Here is a 20,276-nt window from a genome sequence, read left to right on the forward strand (position 1 = left end):
AACAAGGCGATAAACATCATCGGGGCTATAACAATGAAAGCGCTCAAGCGCTACTAGTATAAAACCCCGTAAATGCCAATACCCCCATAAAACAGGAAAGTAAGGGAAAAGGCACTTAACTCGCTGCTGCAGCAGCAAAGAAAGAGGAGGTTTCCTGTTTTCAGTGACTGTTATGTATGGGACTGGAGAGTGATTGGTGCAGACCAGTGTTGGGGGGTTGCCCTTCCGGGGTCATGCCAGTTTAAAGTTTTTATTGGCTGCTGTTATTGTCAGTAAAGATTAGAGAAGCATATTCAGAGCCTCCGTGGACTGACATAGAATTTGGATGTCAAGTGCACACAACCAATCAGGTGAAGCTATACAATATTAGTAGCGGAGAAACTATAGTACGTTCGGATTGGTCGCAGGAACTCACGTCATGGGACTGGCTATGATGAGTTATTGTGAGTTAACCATAGGACGCGGGGACTTGGCACTTGTATCATAGTTTAACATAGGCTTAACAATGTTACCCACGTTCTTATTGGCTATGAGGCCCCAGAGAGGGTCAATTGATGTCATTAGCATGAACATCCTGGTGAACAATGTGCAGTGAATTGCTGCTGGTGGGTAGATTTCACCAAGGCGGGCTTACTTAAACTCGAACAGGACCGCATCATATTCTTTTACTTACATTTCAACTTGTGTGCTTCCCCAGAATCGATCCCTGATGATAGTGCAGTACACAGATGTGTATTCGCCTCTTCCTCCCTGGGTTTGTCTTGAAAGCCACTTGTGTGGTGTGCTGCGCTGCCTGTTGGAATAGCGGAAAGTCAAATGTTTTTGACTCTCACCTTCAAGACAAGACAACCACCACTACATTTGGACTGCTGACTCATCTTCCCTGCACTGTCTGTCTAGACTTTTCTAAATGCATGACATTTCTGTTTGCAGGGTTCCTGTGTGAAGCTTGCTACGGCATGTGCAACACAGTTGTCAGACAAGTGGTGTAATACTGTATTATCTACAGCTGGTTTATGTTTAAGGAAACAAACTATACATACTAGACTGCAGTGGAAACGTTGACTTTTTTAATGAAGCATTTCATACCACGATTCAGCCGTCTCTAAATGCTATGAATTGATTTAAGTTTACCGGCTTCTGACGGATTAGTCAGGTTTGCGGGATTTGAACTTGGTACTTGCCTATCACAGTTTATGTGCTGCATAGCTACACACATAAGGTCCAAACGGTGAGACATATTGACTGTGCCAATGCATGTGTTTTTGTGCTGTCAGTTCCAGCAGTCTTCCAGTTTTCTCTCATTAATTAGGTCACATTATTTTTATGAGATATTTAGCTATTGTTTTTCTTCTGCTCATGTTTTTTTACGGCTCCAGTGTGATATTGACTACTGCAGACATGCAACTTTAAGAAAACATTAATTGTGTGAGGAGGGGGCATGGCATTGGAGGGGTGGGGACATGTGCCCAGAACTACCTGGGAGGCACTTCTGTGCCCTCCTCCTCCAAACCCCCACCTCCTAAAAACAATCCTGCTGAGGCAGGTGCCAATGTCCTGGGGTGCTTGTACTACTACCCCAGTACTAGTGAAGTAGTGTGGCTCACTGGTTAGAGGCGGCAGACCCGAGAGCAGAGGACGGCCCGGGACCAGGGTTCGATTCCTGGCGCGGCAGGTTTCTGGACCAGGGTCAGTGGACTCGATAATTCTCTCGTCTCGGTGCCCACTCTGATCAGTGATCACACTTGGCAACTCTGGGCATTAGCTTGCCTCATCTTCACTAATGGCCCCACCAGACCGCCGGGGATGCCTGGTCTCACCCTGGAGATACCCATTAAGGGATCATCTCTCAGGGAAGCCAGGAAGGGTTTCGCAGCGGTCGAAGCGCCTTGGGACCCTACGGGTAAGTAGTGCGCTATATAAATGCCTATACATTTACATACATTTACTACCCCCGCCTCTCCCCAAAAAATGAGCTGGAAATCTACTCTTTGCAGTGGTTTACAGCTTGTTTATCCTGCCACTGTGCGACGTCAGAGCCTCACTGGGTGATCGTATCGAGCGAGCTCATATTCTGTGACACACGGTGGCACCATGTGAGTTAGCAGGCCTGCTACTGCTGTGAAGTATCTTTATTGGAACCGGAGTGGGGTGTAGAAAACTGCTGTTGCTTGGTATTTTGGAATTGGTTTTGATTCCTTTGCTGCCTGAACCTTTTTGTTACTTTTGAGGTCTTCTTCCTATGCGAGTCTCTACTGCCTAAGGTTCCTAATGTTGGTATTCTAGGTTTCCACTGACTCTTTCTTCTTCTCTTCTACTATAGTGTGTGACTGTAACGGGAAGTCAACTCAGTGCATCTTCGACCGTGATCTCTGGAGACGGACTGGACAGGGATTCCGCTGCCTAAACTGTCTAGACAACACAGACGGACTTCACTGCGAAATGTGCAAGGAAGGCTATCACCGCATACGAAGGAGCGATGGAGATGTTTGCCTGATCTGCAACTGCAACCCTACAGGTGGGTCACTTGTACTGGGAGGATGGTCTGGTTCTGAGGCAATTTAAAGGTGCAATACGACCTGCACTTCCAGCTATAGTCATGTTGACACAAGGATGAAGGGAGCCCCAGAGGTCTGTTGATCCTAGTGAGGTGTCACTAAAGTCACAATAGAGTCACCCCAGATGACTGTCACTGACGGCAAAAACTTATGATTCTGGTGAAGTATCTCTAATGTCTCAAGCTAACGACCCAAGTGGTCTGCCATTGGTGCCACATCGGATGACCCCAGAGGTCTGTCACTAGTAACGCATCTTAGGACCCTTGAGATCTATTATAAGTTACACTATCTGATGACCCCAGTGGTCTGGTACTAGTGACACTTCTGATGGCCCTTGAGGTCTGCCATTAGTGACACAAACTGATGGCCCCTTGAGGCGTCATTGATGACCCAACCTGACGGCCCGATGAGGTATCACTAACGGCACATGCTGATGATACCTCAGGTCTGTCTGTGCAGGATTTGGGGGGGACCCCATCCGCTGCCGCTGATGATACAGGGAATGGTCAGAGCACTTGGTTCACTTCTTTCACTGATCTGCACCACCTGCATTCGGGTCTTGGCGTGCATCTGAATGGAGAAGGTTTCAGGACTCCAGCATTGATAATTAAAAACAAAACATTCCCATTAAAAGACATTAAAAGACAATACTGTGTAACATGCAACCAAATTAAGCTAGGCCTGGCTAAACAATTGAAACTATTTCAAATTAGGTTCAATTAGGAGGAGCTGAACCCAAGAATGAAATCAGTCAGAATAAATATTGAGAAATCATTGGAACCAATTCTAATGACATTTCTCTTATGCTTTATCTCCTGAAGGACTAAAATCTTTAAAACCATTCAGTTAGTAAAGTGCTTATTGTACTGTGCAAACCTTATGCATTAAAATGTGTGCCATGAACTGTTGTAATACCTACTAGGTGCAGCATGCACAGTTATATGCCAACAATCATGCCATAATTAAATTATTCGTTGGCATACCCATCAAATCTGATTTCTTGATAGACTCTCCTAATACTGGCTATAAAGTGCTAATCAATACCCCCTCCAAAATACATTGTGCACACGCAGACCATGGGTGAGTTATTCCTAAAAGAATTGCCATTTTAGTCAATACTCATGAATTTAACACTTTACTCGATGCATACGTCAGGGTGTAGAGTGCTTAAAATGCTATGTCGTGTGCAGGTTTGATGTACATTGGGCATACACAAACATTGGTCAGATAAAATCTTAGAAAACATAATGTGCTATACATAGCGCAGGTCGTAAAATGCTTATCTTGCTATTTAATAGATCTCACTGGCATAAAAAAAACCTTAGAAAACAGGCAGCAATTTGATAAACCAGGCATCCAGATTTTAGGCTCTCAAAAACAATTGGCAAAAAGACAAGTTCTTATGAGAAACCATGGTGGTCCCAATAGGTGAGATCATGAAACAATTCACTATGCTAACCCAGCATGAAAATGAAGTTTGAGAACGAAGCATCATGTTGCACATGAAAAAGTGAAATTGAGTTTCAAAACATTATTTACAAAGTAAATAGTGTGTGCTGAGTGCATGGTGGGGAAAGGACAAGAAGTTGACAGCTTGCAGAACAAGCATTTGCAATGCAATAGGTCTCGCATTTGCAAGAGTTTGAGCTATTGGCATTGTAAATGACAATGCCTTTTATTTATATGTTTTGATACTCAACACGTAAATAAAAGGCATTATCATGTACGATGCCAATAGCTCAAACTCTTGTAAACGCGAAACCTATTCAAAGAAGCGGCTGCAATTGTTCCGGGCTGCTTAGAAAGTGAAGGCACGCATGGCGTGCAGAATGTTGCAGGAAAGCATGTGGTGCCTGCAGTAGGAGAAACAATTTAAAGAAAATAGGGCTTACAGACTAAAAAGACTCACCGTTTAACAATCGAAGTAAAAGAGCTAGTCCTTATGGGAGGTTACGAATGAAGACAAGGCGGTACCAAGGAGGGCCTAACAAGCCTATTAACGAATCAGAAGCCAGCATTTACGAAGGACAATGACACAAGTGTGGGCGGGGCTCCTATTCCGTACTCCAATACAGCATGGCTCGCTGCCCAGGCTCGACCTAAAAAGATGGCTGCAGACAGTAATCACCGTTTTAAAATCGAGGACTACACTGTCCAGTTTTAAAATAAACACAACTTTTCAAACAGAAAATCCTAATTTTACTGTATGTCACATCATGTTAACGCAATTACTTTTTCATTAAAAAAACCTTCATCAGCAGCCATATAGAATCTGCCATTTGTACTTTTTTTCTAACCAGTAGTGTTCTTTCTCTCCCAGGGTCTGTCAGCGCTCAGTGCGACACCTACGGGCGCTGCCACTGTAAACCAGGTGTAATGGGTGAGAAATGTGACCAATGCCAACCCGGGTTCCATTCTTTAACCCAGGCCGGGTGTGTTCCAGAAAAGAAATCCTTGTAAGTTTTAAAATCCATTCAAGATTGACTTTTTTATGAGCTGATCTAAGCAGCAGACTGTTTTCCTATTCAGTACAAAAGGGTGAAGGGATGAGCTTCCTGCATGATGTATTGTTTTCTCTTGTTTACAATTAGTTTTAAGTTCATAGAAGTATATATATTTCTTCACTGTTAGCTGCCACCACCTTTCCTGTGTCTATTTCTCAGTCTCTTGTTTCAGAGCCTTATCTGAGGGTCTGCCCTTACTACCGTGAATTGGGCATGAACATGTCAGCCCAGTTTGTCTCTTTTTCAGTGCTTAATTTGTAAAAAAAAATTACTTTTGAGACATGCATCATCAAAGTTTACGGTACCGAATACCAAGGCTGTGCCATCTTGGCTTCAATTCATGCCTTTTTAATCCACTGTTGGAAACCTCCTGCCTCATTATCTCACTTTATTTCATCCCTGCTTTCTGTCTTTGTAACTGTTTTTCCCTCTTTCTCTTCCTCTTTTGTGTTTTTCTCTCTCTTACTCTGTAACAAAGTCTGCTGTAGAAAATTAAGTGCCTGTCCCCAAAAAATAAGTGCCAGTGGGCCACACCTGCAACCTGGCTCAAATTAAGCATTGCCCTATTTATAGGGTACTCGAGGGATAGCAGGTAGCGTACTGGCAGATCAGCACAGTGACCCAGGTCTGCAGTAGCAAAGGATGCTGCAGGTCAATTTAATAAGGTTCAATTATTTATGGAAAATGTGTAATTATTTATATGTGTGTGTTGTGGTGGAGAAGTGTGGCTCAACGGTTAGAGGCGGCAGACCTGGAGGCAGAGGTCGGCCCGGGACCAGGGTTCAATTCCCGACGCGGCCAGGTGCAGGACCAATGTCAGCGGGCCTGATAAATCTCACCTCGGTGCCACTCTAACCATGGGGTCCCACGCTGCAACTCTGGGCAATAGCTTGCTTAATCTCCACTCCGGCCCCAACACCGCCGGGGATGCCCAGTAAAGGGACCATCTCACAGGGAAAGCCAGGAAGGGTTCCCCAGTGGTACAGCGCTGGGACGCTTCCGGGTAACCACGCGCTCTATAAATCCAACATTCATTCATTTGTTGAGGTAGTGGGTGGAAAATATTGAAAGTTTAAATAATTAATAAATATTAGCTAATTATTAGTAATGAATTAATTTATACATTTTTATGGTAAATGTTTTCTTTTATTTTGTGTGTGGAATTTGAATTTATGGGGGTAATGTTTGGTGAGTAAAATAATTTTTCTCTGTTTTAAATTTATTTATAATTAATAATTATTGTTTATTTGATAATTAATTATTGAGGTACACTTTTATACAAATTTAGATGTGTGTAGTAAAATAGGTGGTGTTATAGGGTAGGAAATAAAAAGTATTGTTTTTGTTTAATAATAAGGGTTTTAGAGTATAGTTAATTTATATTAAATATAGTTATTTGTAAATTATTTTTTAATCTGTAAAAAAAAGTATGTCTGTAGTTAAATGTTTTATTTTTTAACATCATAATATCTTTCAATCTTTTGTAGTTTTTTAAAAGTTTTATATATTTTTAATTTTTGTTATTGACAATTTTTTTACTGTACTTGATACATTTTTTTAAAAGCTTAAAAAATATATATTAATTTTAACCCTCTCCTATGCAACACTTTCCCTACTGTTTCACTCTCTGAAGTGGGAATAGTAATTTTTACTCCTCCGCTATCCAACACTTACCCTACTGTTGCACTGTCTGGAGTGGGAATAGTAATTTTTACCCTTCGCTATCCAGCACTTTCCCTACTGTTGCACCCTCTGGAGTGGGAATAGTCATTTTTACCTCTACGCTGTCCAACACTTTCCCTACTATTGCACACACTGGAGTGGGAATAGTAATTTTTACTCCTCCGCTATCCAACACTTTCCCTACTGTTGCACTTTCTGGAGTGGGAATAGTAATTTTTACTCCTCCGCTATTCAACACTTTCCCTACTGTTGCACTTAATGTAGTACAATGTAGGTTTAAAAGATTAATATTTATTTTAATATTTTAATTTATAATATATATATATTTTATTTTTAATTTCTATGTGACAGGTGTTTGAATATATATATATATATATATATATATTTATTTTTTTTAATTTTAAATTTATTTCTAACGTGTTATAATTTATTAAAATAAATATTTATTAATTAAATAAAGATTTATATTACATTTTATATATGTATGTTTAATTTATTTTTATTATTTATAAACGTTAACATTTTCTAATAATTATTTCAAAAATGTAAGTTATATCTATTATTTAATTTATTTTACATTATTTTTATATTAAAAAAACGATATTTTGTACTTTGATATTTTCAACATCTATATTTATTTTCTCGATATTTTTGTACTTACCTTGATGTCGATAGGATGCCGATATTCTTGAAATCTATATTTATGTCCCGATATTTTGGTACCTCGATATTGTGGTCGTCGATATTTTGTCCGTGATTCAGTGGTGCCCTAGTGCATTGAGGCGCAACTGCATCGTGCACTGGTCTGATGCATGAAACATTCAATACACCACTTTTTGTACAGGATGTATGGTCTTGGGTTATACTCCAGTCTATGACATCATACTTTCTGGTTTTCATCTTTTATAGGGACCGGAGGTGTGACTGTGACCCAGCAGGCAGTGTTGGAGATTGTGATGCTGCGACAGGAAGATGTGTGTGCAAGGCCTCCGTTACAGGGGACCGCTGTGACAGGTACGTAGGGATTACCTTGAGTATTCCCAATTAGTCATATAGTAACACTGTACTCTAATCATTCAGCTAGCCCCTCTACTGTGCCAGGCATACATGGTGGAACCGTGCCTCATACTGTGGTAAGGCATTATGAGACAACTTCTGGGGAGATAATTTCTTAACCTGGTGCACTTGATCCTGCAAAAATTGCAAAACTGATAATCTCTTAACTAAGTACATTTGATCTTGCAAAAATTGCGAAACTGGTCATCTCTTAACTAGGGACATTTGATCCTGCAAAAATTGCATAATTTATAATCTCTTAACTAGGTACATTTGATCCTGCAAAAATTGCAAAACTGGTAATCTCTTAACTAGGCTCATTTGATCCAGCAAAAATTGCATAATTTATAATCTCTTAACTAGGAACATTTGCCCCTGCATAAATTGCAACACTATGGGGCCCATTAGGATGGCGGGTGGACAAAGTCCGCCCGCCATCCCAACGTAGACAGTGACCATCCGCCATAAGAGCGGGGGTCCCGTGCCTGCAATTAGGATGCGCATCCAGCATTCCTGACATTGTGGCGGGCGGTGCACTCAGCACCGCCCGCTACAATGCCATGAAGGCATGCTGTGCACTTCCATGCACAACATGGCAGTCTCCGAGCTGTGCGCATGGCAGTCACCGAGCTGTGCCTGCCATGTTGTGCATGAAACAGTTGGGAACCATGTGCAACCTCCAACCCCCCCCCACCCCGGAGTACCTGAGTGCCTGCAACGGGCCCCCAAAGCAAACTTTCTGTGGAGGCATTGGTATTGCAAAATGCTCATTCTAATATGGCTGGCGGTGTCTAATAGACACCCCCACCATATAGAACCCTTTTCCACTCGGTCGACATGTCGACCGGCGGAAAAGCGGCAGACCGTCTTTCCGTCCGCGTGGACCCCCCCAGCCATGATAATATGGCGGGAAGTCATTCCGGTAGCGATGGCGGGCGGATCGCCCCCGCCAGGCCGGCGGCGGCTACCGCCATCCTAATGGGGCCCTATGTTCCAAACATTACACAGAGGAATCTGATGGGAGAACCGTCCAACCGAGGGCTCCTAGTGGAGCAAAATAACTATATTAACCCATTCTGTATTTTCAATATAGCTCTTTATTCATTTTCCATGAAATACAACAAAGCATCATGACTGATACATATGTACTATAAGCAAAACAGTATTGGTGGTCACCTACATGACACATTTCTGCGAAAATGGCTGACCATAGATTTAGTGTATCACATAGGCTCGCAAGATATACAGTGAACATTATATCTACATTACAAACAAACGATTATAACATCCACCCCTCTGCCCCCCGATCAACCCAAAGCGTATGAACACATAGTAAATCCATCATTCAGCTGTGCAAAGTCCCACTGCATCATTCACAGTACTAGGGGGCATATTTACAAGCCCCTATCACCACCGGAGTGGCACTTTTTTTGACTCTCCGTTGGCGTAGCTCCATTTTCCATATTTACAAGGTGGCGCTAAGCCACTTCGCGTGGGTTAACGCCACCTGCTAAATATGTCCCTTTCCGCAGCGGGCCTCTGCGGAAAAGGGGCATCATGGGTGTTACTGTGGGAGTTCCTTTTTGATGCTTCCCCAGATTTACAAGACTGAGGCAGCACCAAAAAAAATGCCATGGAATACCAGGCGTTAGAATGGTGATACGAGGAGACATTATTAATTTCTCTTCGTTTTTTGCTCTTTCCATGTGTGTTGCATTTTGCATTCTGCAGCAGACGTAGGAAGAGCAAATCACCATTATTGATTGTTTATGTGCAGGCAGACGTTCCTACCTGCACATAAACAATTATCCCTGCAGCGCAGGCACCCTTGCAACATGGCGTCAGGGTGCTGGCAGTAGTGCTAGACAGCTTTTTTTGCGCTAGGGGAAATACAGGGGTGTGCCATATTTTTGTGTATAAGGTGCGTCCCTGTGTTTTCAAAATGTCAGAGCGTAGCCCTGCCAAAGTTGGCACAGCTCCGCGCTCTGACATTGTTTTGTAAATATGCCCCATAGAAAGAGCTAATCACCATTACTGATTGTTTATGTGTCAGAAGGCACCCTTGCAACATGGCAGCCGGGTACCTGCGCTGCGCTAGGCAGCTTTTTTTGCACTAGTGCTGGGGGAAACACAGGGGTGTGCTGCAGTTGTGAATATGGTGCATGCCTGCGTTTTCAAAATGTCGGAGTGCGGCGCTGCCTAATTTGGTGCAGCTCCGCACTCCGACTTTGTTTTGTAAAAATGCTTCTAGGCTTCCTAAAGCCATCGGACGACCAGCCGAGATTAACCTATTCTAATGAAGCTTTAGTTTGAAAGGAGAAACTCAGACACTGACGATGGACAACACCCACTGTCTGCTAATAAGTGGTGCCAGGAGATGTTAGACCACCAACGAGTCGTCAAGCCTTCATGGAGGCATCTCTTGTGCTGAAAATGGAGGATAGGTATAAAGGACCATCTCAACTTTGCATTAAACATTATATTTTGGAATTCGCATTTCACCCTCGGCACGTGGTCCTGGGTAATATTACATCAGCCTGGTTGACGTGGCCTGTTACGAAGTGGCAGCTTTGGTGATGCACCGAAGCCACGACACAACACCAATGTGTGAACGCCAACGCGCTACTGCATTTGTAAGACACCTTGTGAACCTACTTCATGTATAACTTTCCTTTGCAGTTCCCATGATCCTTTGCTGACCTTCCATTTATTCATTACACACCTCACTGAAGTTTGTTTGTGCTTCCTCTTTACCCACACCACACTCGGTTACCCTTCCCATGTCCGTTCCTTCATCCTGCTCTGTGCCATATCACGGGTTTGTCATCTTTCTTTCTCTCCAATCCCTCTCCCAACATCACTAATACATTTTCTTTTCTTCGACATGCTTTGTAGCTAGAATCCATGTCCCAGTGTCTCCCCAAGCCCCTCACCAAGACCATTTCTGCCCAGTTTCCATTGTATGCCCATATCAAACCTTTCCTTTTCATGGTAATTCCATTTCCAAACCTTCCATTACTGTCCATACATGCCCCTTTTCCCATCCTGCACCCGGCCAGGTTTCTGCGGTTTCAGGCCATGCACCCATGTTCTCCCGCTGTGTCCCACACTCTACCGCTCAGTGGAGCTCACCTTGAGCCACCCTCATACCTTCTGCAGGCTCCTCATCTTACATTTTGCTGCCAGCCTTCTACTTGTTGAGGTCCGATCCATGTCTAGGGCAGCAGTCGTAGTGTGGAAAGTGAGGTGCAGTTGAAATATACCACCACACACAAAGTCATCATAGGGTAACCAACGCAAGGGGTCCATTATTTCCTAACAGGTGTACACCAGGGAGTGACACTCTACACGACTTGTTGGAATCCTCAGATCAATTTTAGTCACATTTAGGTAGTACACTTTGTACTGTACCACCATCACTTGCCAGAAGCCATGACAAGAATACAATTGGGAAAGCTTCCTGCATGGGGTGTGCTCCTCTGATGCCTATACTCAAGAGAGCACTGGCATAGCTGAGTCCGAGACCATCTCCTCCATACCCCATGATTTTGATCTGATTCCGGCTGTTGTCAGTATCCCTGGAAATAACTCGTAGAGTGGGTTTTCCAACTCCCGAGGAGCCAAGTTGGGCTTAGTTTCAATGAGGAGGACTTCGAACCTGACACCATTGATTCATCATCGTGCTGACACAACACCACAACGTGTGGTGGTCTCCACACTGATGGCCCTGAGGTACTCCTGGGGATCATCAACAGAGAGGGTCCTGCAATAGACGAAACTAGAGCAGGCGTCAGAGACCGGAAGGTATGAAGAACATTCTGTCCTTTGCTTTCTTTAGTCACTCTCTTTGCTTGTGCGGGGAATGAGATTTTAATATCAATTTATGATCAATTTAATAACTTATCTCATTCGTCAATTTTGGATCGCTTATTTTCTGTCATTGAGTAAAAGACAAACCCCGCATAGGTTAGATAAACCCCATAGACTGACGCAACTCTGAAGAACCACTTACAACTGATAAAGTTTAAAAGGTTTAATATAAAATTAAGAAAAGTTGCAAATACAATCCTCTCAGGATCAAATTCAACAAATATACAGGAACTAGAAGGAACATATATTCCCTAAAGAACCTCAGTCTACAAACGAATCCAATTAAAGTCAGTTCAAGAATCAGCAAATTAAAAAGCATCGATATGAAGTGGTTCTTTTGCGTCATCTACAGAAAGAGAAAAATAATCAAGTTAAATCTGTCCCTACTCTATACTACGTGACATCCCTACTTCGCAAGTTCCTAACCTAAAAAAGGTGTCAGCAGTTTGACTTCCAAAGAAGTACAAACTCTCTTAGCCTCTAAAGGTAATTTCTATCGAGAAGCAGTACCCTCTCTGCCTACCCATCCGCTCTTTAAGGGTCCTCGGCCTACTGCTCTCTTGCGCTCTGATCTCTCTCAGCGCATCTGCTCAAGTCATCTACTCTTCGCCCTTCGCTCTGTTCTCGCTCTGAGCAATTAGCTTCGCCTTCGCTATCTTCTCCCCGGGGTGCTGTCCCTAAAATACACAATCTCAGTGTGGGTGGAACGCCCCTTCGACGCCCACCATGGACTTTCCCCGTGAGGTCATCTTCTAGCTTTTTCATGGCTTCATCTCTTTGCGTCGTCCGTTAAGTTGACCCTTCTTCTTAGACGCCATCTTCGTCTTCTTGTCGGTGACTTCATTTGACACTTTCGGATCAAAAGTCTATAACCTCAGCAGAACTTTAATCTTTACGACTATGTGTATAACCTTTCTTGGTCCTGTGAATGGTCATTTCAAAACAAGACTCAAATTCCAAGCGTCTCCTCTCACGTTTAGGCAATAAACTTCGTCCGGCATTGTCACCTTAAATCTAACAAGAACTAGACTCCTTGGCTCTCACGTTCACATCAAGGCTATTCACGACTCCTGTGAGCCCACTAAATTACATACAGCGGACTACCCTCCTGCGAACCCTTGGTCAGTCAGGTTAAAATCACAAATGACCTAAAATCTTCTAACATTCCTACAAACTTCTTCTACACAGTATAACCTTTAACACACATTTATAAACAATCGCATTTAGCAAACCTTTTACGTATAAGTGAATACATTGTACATAGAATATAAATTACATAGAGTATAACTTTATATTCTCATTTGTTACATCGCCGTGTATGCTCTCTGCACATTTCTCCATGTTACATTTCACGCCGTTTCTCCATTTAAAGTTACACACGTACATGAATTCTACTTTGCACGTTCTACATTTCGTAAGTATTTCTACACATTTCTATATTAGCCCATTATGCATACGGCCTTCTAAATCTAATGTATTTTCAAGAGTAAATACAGTTACATTTCCTATATTACTTTTGTTACATCTGTTAACTTTATGCTATAAGCGTCCACTTCACGTTACGATATACATTTCATTCCTACGTTTATGCTATATACTTGTAAATATGGCTCGGATATATGTTTTATTCAAATTGCGCTCTCTCAGTTCCCCCCTTTGATGACTTTTAGGAGTCATCACTAAATGCAATTTGAATAGCACCCTTACACAGAACTAGTTACAATATTCCCTCTTTTTATCGTTTCGAGAGCTCTTAAGCTTTTGTACTGTTGATCTTGTAAAGCAGCTAATCTCCTTTCTTGTTCTCTCATTGATCGTTGTAACTGGTTCGACCTATACCATTTATATAGTTTCACTAATCCTAATAATGTTATTATACAAATTAATACTATTAACACAGGTTTTAATATATACCATACTATGCTTTTACCAAGGTTGGCAAACCAACTCCCAACCTTTCCTACTCCATGACCTACTTTTTCCCAAACTTTTATTTTTGACAAATCTTCGATCTCTTGATGAATCTGTGTAATGTTGCTTATGACTTTCTCAAGTGGTTTTGAATTATCAGGAATATAAGTACAACATTCCTGAACCTTCAAAACCTTACAAACTCCGCCTTCTTTTGCTAATAGAACATCTAAAGCAAGTCTGTTCTGAAGAACCATTGCTCTAATCGATTGCATCTCGCCTTCTACTAGCATTAATGACCTTGCAGTACTTGCAGACAATCTATCTACAACGGTAGCTAGTCTCCTGATCTTAACATCGTTAAGTATTACACCTAACAAAGGAAACATCGCTCCAAATACGTCTCCTACTACTTCTGCATCTCCTACTTCTCTTTTCGCTCTCGTCGAAGCCTTTCCTTCTATGATCGCTAAATCCTTTGCATGATATATTTTGGGGAAGACAATTGCCAAGTAACACGAACCATACCAATTGTCAGGCAGTTTTACATAGGCATTTCTTCCACATACAAAATACACATTAGGAATAGCTTGCATCCCTTTCATGAAATCTTTCGTATAGTACTCTAATCTAAAAGCATGTTCGCAATTTACTTCACCTACAAATACACTCTCATAATACGTCTTGCTTCGAGTTAAACATAACTTTCCTTTCTGCGTCCTATCCAAAGCTATTGGACCATTGCTACCTTTCTTTTTATGTGCCTTCTCTTCTTCGGTCCAATCAGTTTTCCACAGTCCTGACATTTTTAGAATCTTCTGCCTTCTGTACCGGTCATCTACTTGTCCTATGAACCTTTTCTCAACCTCTGACACTTTGCAAGTTAGATTATTTCTGCGTGCGTATGATGTATCTAATGTATCCCAAGGAAGAAAGAATTTAGCTAGTCTATCCTCCTTTTTGTAATAGTCCCACTTATTCATTTGTTTATAATTCGGAACTTCAGGCAGTACCGAATCATAATTTGAAAAGTAGTACTCAAACCCTTCCCTACCATAAAATATACTAAGCAGTAAACTACATGTTATCCCATAAGTCAATGGGAGATGATGATATCTAATGCCTTCGTCTACAGAAGCCGGCAATTGCATACAAACATAGCAATCTTTGGCCTCCATGGCATCGATATACTCGTACAATAGTTTAGCATATGCGTTTGACCTAAAGTTTCCCTGTGACTCGTCTACGTGTAATCTACGAGCTTCATCTGCCAGTAACGCCTTTTCACGTATTACATTGCTCTCCTCCTTCTTCCCCACAAGAGCAGGTCTCAAAGTCGTTACAGGCTTTACATCTGCTGTTTCTTTATCGCTTTCATGTCCTATTATGTATGATATTGTCACTACTGTAATTATGAGAAAAATTACTACCGTTATAAGTGTACCTATTATACATTTAGCTTTTCGGTTTGGGTTGCCGTTCTCCATGTTATCAAACAGCGTAGCTCCTTCTTTTGCGAAAAAGTTTTTCTTTTCCAGTCTTTGTTTGCTTTATTTGCTTTATTTGCTTTCTCAGTCTGTAAAGTGCTCTTTATCAACAAAAGTCTCTTTTTCGCAACCAATGTCTTTTTCTCTTTAGCAACAGACAACCCTAACCCTTCTCCGTCCTCTAAGTGTAATCCCTAATTTTATTCTTCTTTCCACTCGGCGCTAGGTTATCTTCTTCTTTACAGCTTATATACAAAAGTCTTTATGCATCAACAATTATTCTCGTACCTGCAGCTTTCACAACAAGTTCTAACAATTCAAAACGAATGACTTTTTCTTCTTCCTCTGGAATTTGACGACCAAAAGTCGGAAACTGTAATCGATTTAGCACTAGATCTTGGATCCGACTCAAGTATGGGGGTATGGGAAGTGTGAAAGTCAGTAACCCCTCAGTCTCGAGTCCAGGCGTCAACATCCATATCTCTACTGCCACAAATGGATCGTGATCGATTACTTTCACTTCCTTCACTCTCCCAGATTTCTGTCCCCAAGACATCTGCTAGATAAGTCCACTCTGGGGTGGCGTACCTTCGGCAGGGCACACGTACCCTTCTCGATCTTCTTGGACTTTCAGTTCCTGAGTCTGTAGTTTCTTCTTCCTGATCCGATTCTTCAGCGATCGGGACAAGAGTTCTTTCTTGTTGTGCCTTTAAGCTTGGCCTTCTCCTCCTCTCCGGCCAACTAGCTTCGTCACTCCTTGTCCTCCTGCTCCTTGTTCTTGGACTTGTCTCTTGGTCACTCTCTGCTTGTTCAGTATCTGATTCGATCTCCCAATTACTCTCTTCTCCTAAGGCGACTTCGGTCCCACTGGTGTCCTGACCTTCGTCGACCTGTTCCGTCACAGTCTCAGCCTCTTCGATCACCTCCACAGCTTGGCTTTCCCCCTCTGTGGCTTCTCCGCTTTCCGCTGGATTCTCATCCGAGAGAGGAGCTGTTTCTTCTAGAGGTGTTGGCACTCTTCGGGTGTGTGAGGCATGTATCCAGTTTGGCAGGCCTCCACACTTTACTGCAGTGTTCGTCACAAGTATGACTTGAAACGGTCCTCTCCAGCGCACGTCTAAGCAGTTCTTCCTGACGTGTTTTTTCACCAAAACCCAGTCCCCCGGACTCAGGTCATGGCACAAATCTTGTGCTGATGGAACCTCTGCAGCCTGGACCTGGAGGGACACAGAATTAACGGCATCAGATAGTCCCTTACAGTAGTCCAAGATCAAATCGTCTGTGATGTTCACTAGGGCTGCAGTCGGGACCGATGGCAATCTCATGGCTCTCCCCATTAGCACTTCATGAGGAGAGAGACCTGTTTTTCTATCTGGTGTGCTACGTATGCTCATAAGAACCACTGGAAGTGCGTCTGGCCAACTCAGGGATGTTGATGAACAAACCTTGGCAAGTCTGGACTTGATTGTACTGTTGATTTGCTCTACAATCCCTGAAGCTTCTGGTCGATGGCTGCAATGTAGTTTCTGATCGATACTCAAAGCTGAACATAGCATCTTCACTATTTCGCTGTTAAAATGAGTTCCTCTGTCCGATTCCAAAGAGGATGGCACCCCAAACCTCGGTATTAACTCTCTAAGTAACAATTTTGCTGCTGTAAGTGTATCGCACCTACGTGTAGGGTAAGCTTCAACCCATCTAGAAAATATGCAGACAATCACTAAAACGTATCTGAGTCTATTGCATTTAGGCATTTCTATGAAGTCAAGCTGCATTCTATTGAAAGGCCCCCCAGACCTCCCAATGTGACTCAATGTGACTGGTGTTCTCTTTCCTACATTTAGTTGCTGACAGATTGCGCATCGCTGACACACTGCTTCTGCCGCTACTCTAAACTTTGGATTGAACCACGTTTGTCTGAATACTCTCACCATAGCATCTCTACCTATGTGTGCTGATCCATGCAATTTTCTTGCCATTGGACTAACAAGTTCATTTGGTAAAACTGCTCTCCCATCTGCAGAGATCCAGAAATTCATTTCACTTCTAGTACAACCAGCTGTTTCCCAGCTCTTTTTCTCTTCATCTGGTGCATTTTCCTGAACACTCCTTAGCTCATCCCACGTATCTACCGTATCTAACAACATTGTCAATTCCGTTCTTTCTTGGATTCCCCCCACTTTTACATCAGTGTGAGAATATCCCTGTTCTGCGCAGTAACGCTCTACTTCATCCGCATAGCGGTTACCTTGTGACACAAAATCTACATTTTTCGTATGCGCAGCACATTTGACAACTGCAATGGCTGTCGGGCCTTGCAATGCCTCTAACAATAGTCTCACGAATTCTCCATTCCTAACGGGAGAACCCGAGGAGGTCATGTAACCTCTTTGAGACCATAACTGCCCGTAATCATGAACTACCCCGAAACCATACTGGCTATCGGTGTATATGGTGACTCGAAGTTTGTCGCCTGCTAAAAAAGCACGCGTCAAAGCAACAATTTCAGCTACCTGAGCGGAGTGTACTCCTTCCAGGCAAGCGGCTTCTATTACTCTCGTAATTGTGCAAACTGCATAAGCTGCTCTCAGCTGACCGATATCGTCTCTTACACATGAACCATCAACAAAGAATATTTCATCGGGGTCAGTCAATGGCTCATCTACGATATCAGGTCTCGGTTTGGTGCATAGTTCAGTCACATCAAGGCAGTCATGATCTGTACAAATTTCATCATCAATATCATTTGGAAGTGGCATCAAAGTTGCAGGATTCAAGACGGAGCATCTCTTTAGGGTCACATTCTCGGCAGCCAGTATGACTTGCTCGTAGCGTGTGAGCCTGCTATTTGTCAGATGCTGAGTCTTAGTCCTGGTCATTAACAATTCTACAGAATGCGGTACGTACACCACTAACTGATGTCCCATTACCACGCTTTCAGAACGTTCAATGCTGACACCCGTTGCAGCTACGGATTTGAGACATCCGGGCAACGCTGCGGCTACTGGATCTAATGTAGCCGAAAAATACGCAACTGGCCTACGCGCATCTCCATGTATCTGGGCCAAAACTGCTAAAGCGCATCCCTCTCTTTCGCAGCAGTAAAGCAAAAATGGTTTTGTGTAATCAGGCATTCCTAAAGCCGGGGCGCGACATAAGTCCTCCCTCAGCTGCAAAAACGCCATCAAACAATCTTTGTCCCATGGTACCGGATCACTTACTCCTTTGTGCGTCAGTTGTAATAAAGGTTTTGCCTTCAGTGAGAAGTTAGCTATCCACTGCCTACAGTAACCGACCATGCCTAGAAACATCCTGACTTCTCTTTGTGTTTTAGGCGCGTTCATTTTCATGATCGCCTCTATTCTGTCTGGAGACACCTTCCGTTTTCCCTTTTCAATCCTATGGCCCAAGTATTGCACTTCAGTCTTACAATACTGCAATTTACTTGGAGACACCTTGTGTCCGTTCTCGGCTAAGTGATTTAATAAGGTAATGGTGTCTACTCTGCAAGCTTCCTCCGTTTCTGACGCAACTAGGAGGTCGTCTATGTACTGGACTAGAACCGAATTCTTGGGCAGTACTAGACCTTCAAGATTTCTCTTCAGTAGCTGGTTAAAAATCGATGGGCTTTCTGTATACCCCTGAGGGATACGACACCATGTTAAGACGCGATCTTCCAGCTTAAAAGCGAAAAGATACTGGCTCTCTTCATCTAAAGGAATCGAAAAGAAAGCCTGGCACAAGTCTATCACGGTAAACCATTCAGCTTGGAACGGTATCTGAAATAATATTACTGATGGATTCGGTACCACTGGACAACATGAGACAACAATATTATTAATCTTTCGAAGATCCTGCACTATTCTGTATTTTCCACTAGGCTTCTGCAAACCCATAATCGGGGAGTTACATGGACTACCCACGATCTCCTTCAGTATTCCCTGTTTAATCATGGATTCGATCACAGGCTTTATTCCTGCAATCGTCTCCGGTGTCAACTTGTATTGTGGTGTTCTTGGATATTCGGCATTGGGTCTTACCAAGATCTTTACTGGTTCTACCCCTTTGATCAGTCCTATTTCCTCTCCAGTAAAATCCCACACCTCAGCTGACACTTTCTCCCTCAAATCCTGTGGAAGATCCTCCACTGTTAAGGTAGGATATAGTTCCACGCACTCCTGCGAGTTTACAACCTTAAAATTGGCATCCTCATCATTTGTCTGCACTTCTACTCCTTCAGGTGTGCAATGTATTGTGCAATTCAGTTTACACAACAGATCTCTTCCTAGCAAACACACAGGGCTAGAATCACAGATCACAAACTGATGTTCGTCACTGTAATTCCCTATCTTTACTGACACTGGTTCAGTCAGAGGATTCGTCATCCTCTTGTTTGCGACTCCTACCACCTGAATCGTCTCTCCCGATATTGGCAGACCTGGGACTACCGCTGATCTCAGCGTGGATCGAGTGGCCCCCGTATCCACCAAAAAGGTTGTAGGACATCCAGCCACTTCAGCCTCTACGTATGGTCCTCTCTGATCTACTTCCAGGGCTGCTCCTAGAGTACAGTCTTCCTCCCTATTCACTCGTTGCCCTGTAAGAGGATCAACGTAGTAGCATTCTTCTCCTCCTACGAACAATGGCATTTGTCTATAGGTTTTCCCTCCATTTGTAATGCGAGGTGGTTGAGGAAACGGGGCTCGAGGAGTCTGATTCCCCCCTTTGATAAACTTTCCCTTCGGGACTGCTGTTCCCTTTACCATGCTGGGTTGAACCTCATCCTCCTCCTGTTCTAATTCCCCCGTCTCGACATTATATGGACACTCGCGTCTCCAATGTCCCACCTCGTTACACTGATGACACCTCGTTGTCTTTTTCAGTGTCGCGATATCCATTCTCGGTCTCGGTCTTTCTTCCTCATCTCTGCTCTGAGTATTCTGTTTCTTTACTGGTGTTCCTGTTCCCTGTTGCCGCTGTCCACCCTTTCCAGCTGCTTGCATTTGTACCAGCATTAGCTTTTCCTTGAGTTTCTTTGCCTTCGAATCTATTTCATCGCTACAGTACCTTGCATACCTCAGAATCTCATCTAAAGGTTTGTTCTGCCAACAGATCAAATGCTGTTGTATCATCAGGCTTATGTCTGGTCTCAATCCTAAAACAAACTTCGACACAAACTGTCCTATGTCCTTAGGATCCATTACGTC

At 43.0% G+C, this 20,276-nt stretch overlaps 1 protein-coding gene across 1 annotated transcript in view; it reads left to right on the forward strand.

Moving 5' to 3' along the window:
• LAMC2 (laminin subunit gamma 2) overlaps positions 1-20,276 on the forward strand; it is a 117,375-nt gene that overhangs the window by 49,087 nt on the left and 48,012 nt on the right. The window contains exons 2-4 of the mRNA XM_086955679.1: positions 2,324-2,518; positions 4,879-5,014; positions 7,655-7,759. Coding sequence (XP_086811805.1) covers positions 2,324-2,518; positions 4,879-5,014; positions 7,655-7,759 — 436 coding nt within the window. The remainder of the gene's footprint in view (positions 1-2,323; positions 2,519-4,878; positions 5,015-7,654; positions 7,760-20,276) is intronic.

The sequence above is a fragment of the Lissotriton vulgaris genome, chromosome 1_1, assembly GCF_964263255.1.
Source record: "Lissotriton vulgaris chromosome 1_1, aLisVul1.2, whole genome shotgun sequence".
Taxonomy (NCBI): domain Eukaryota; kingdom Metazoa; phylum Chordata; class Amphibia; order Caudata; family Salamandridae; genus Lissotriton; species Lissotriton vulgaris.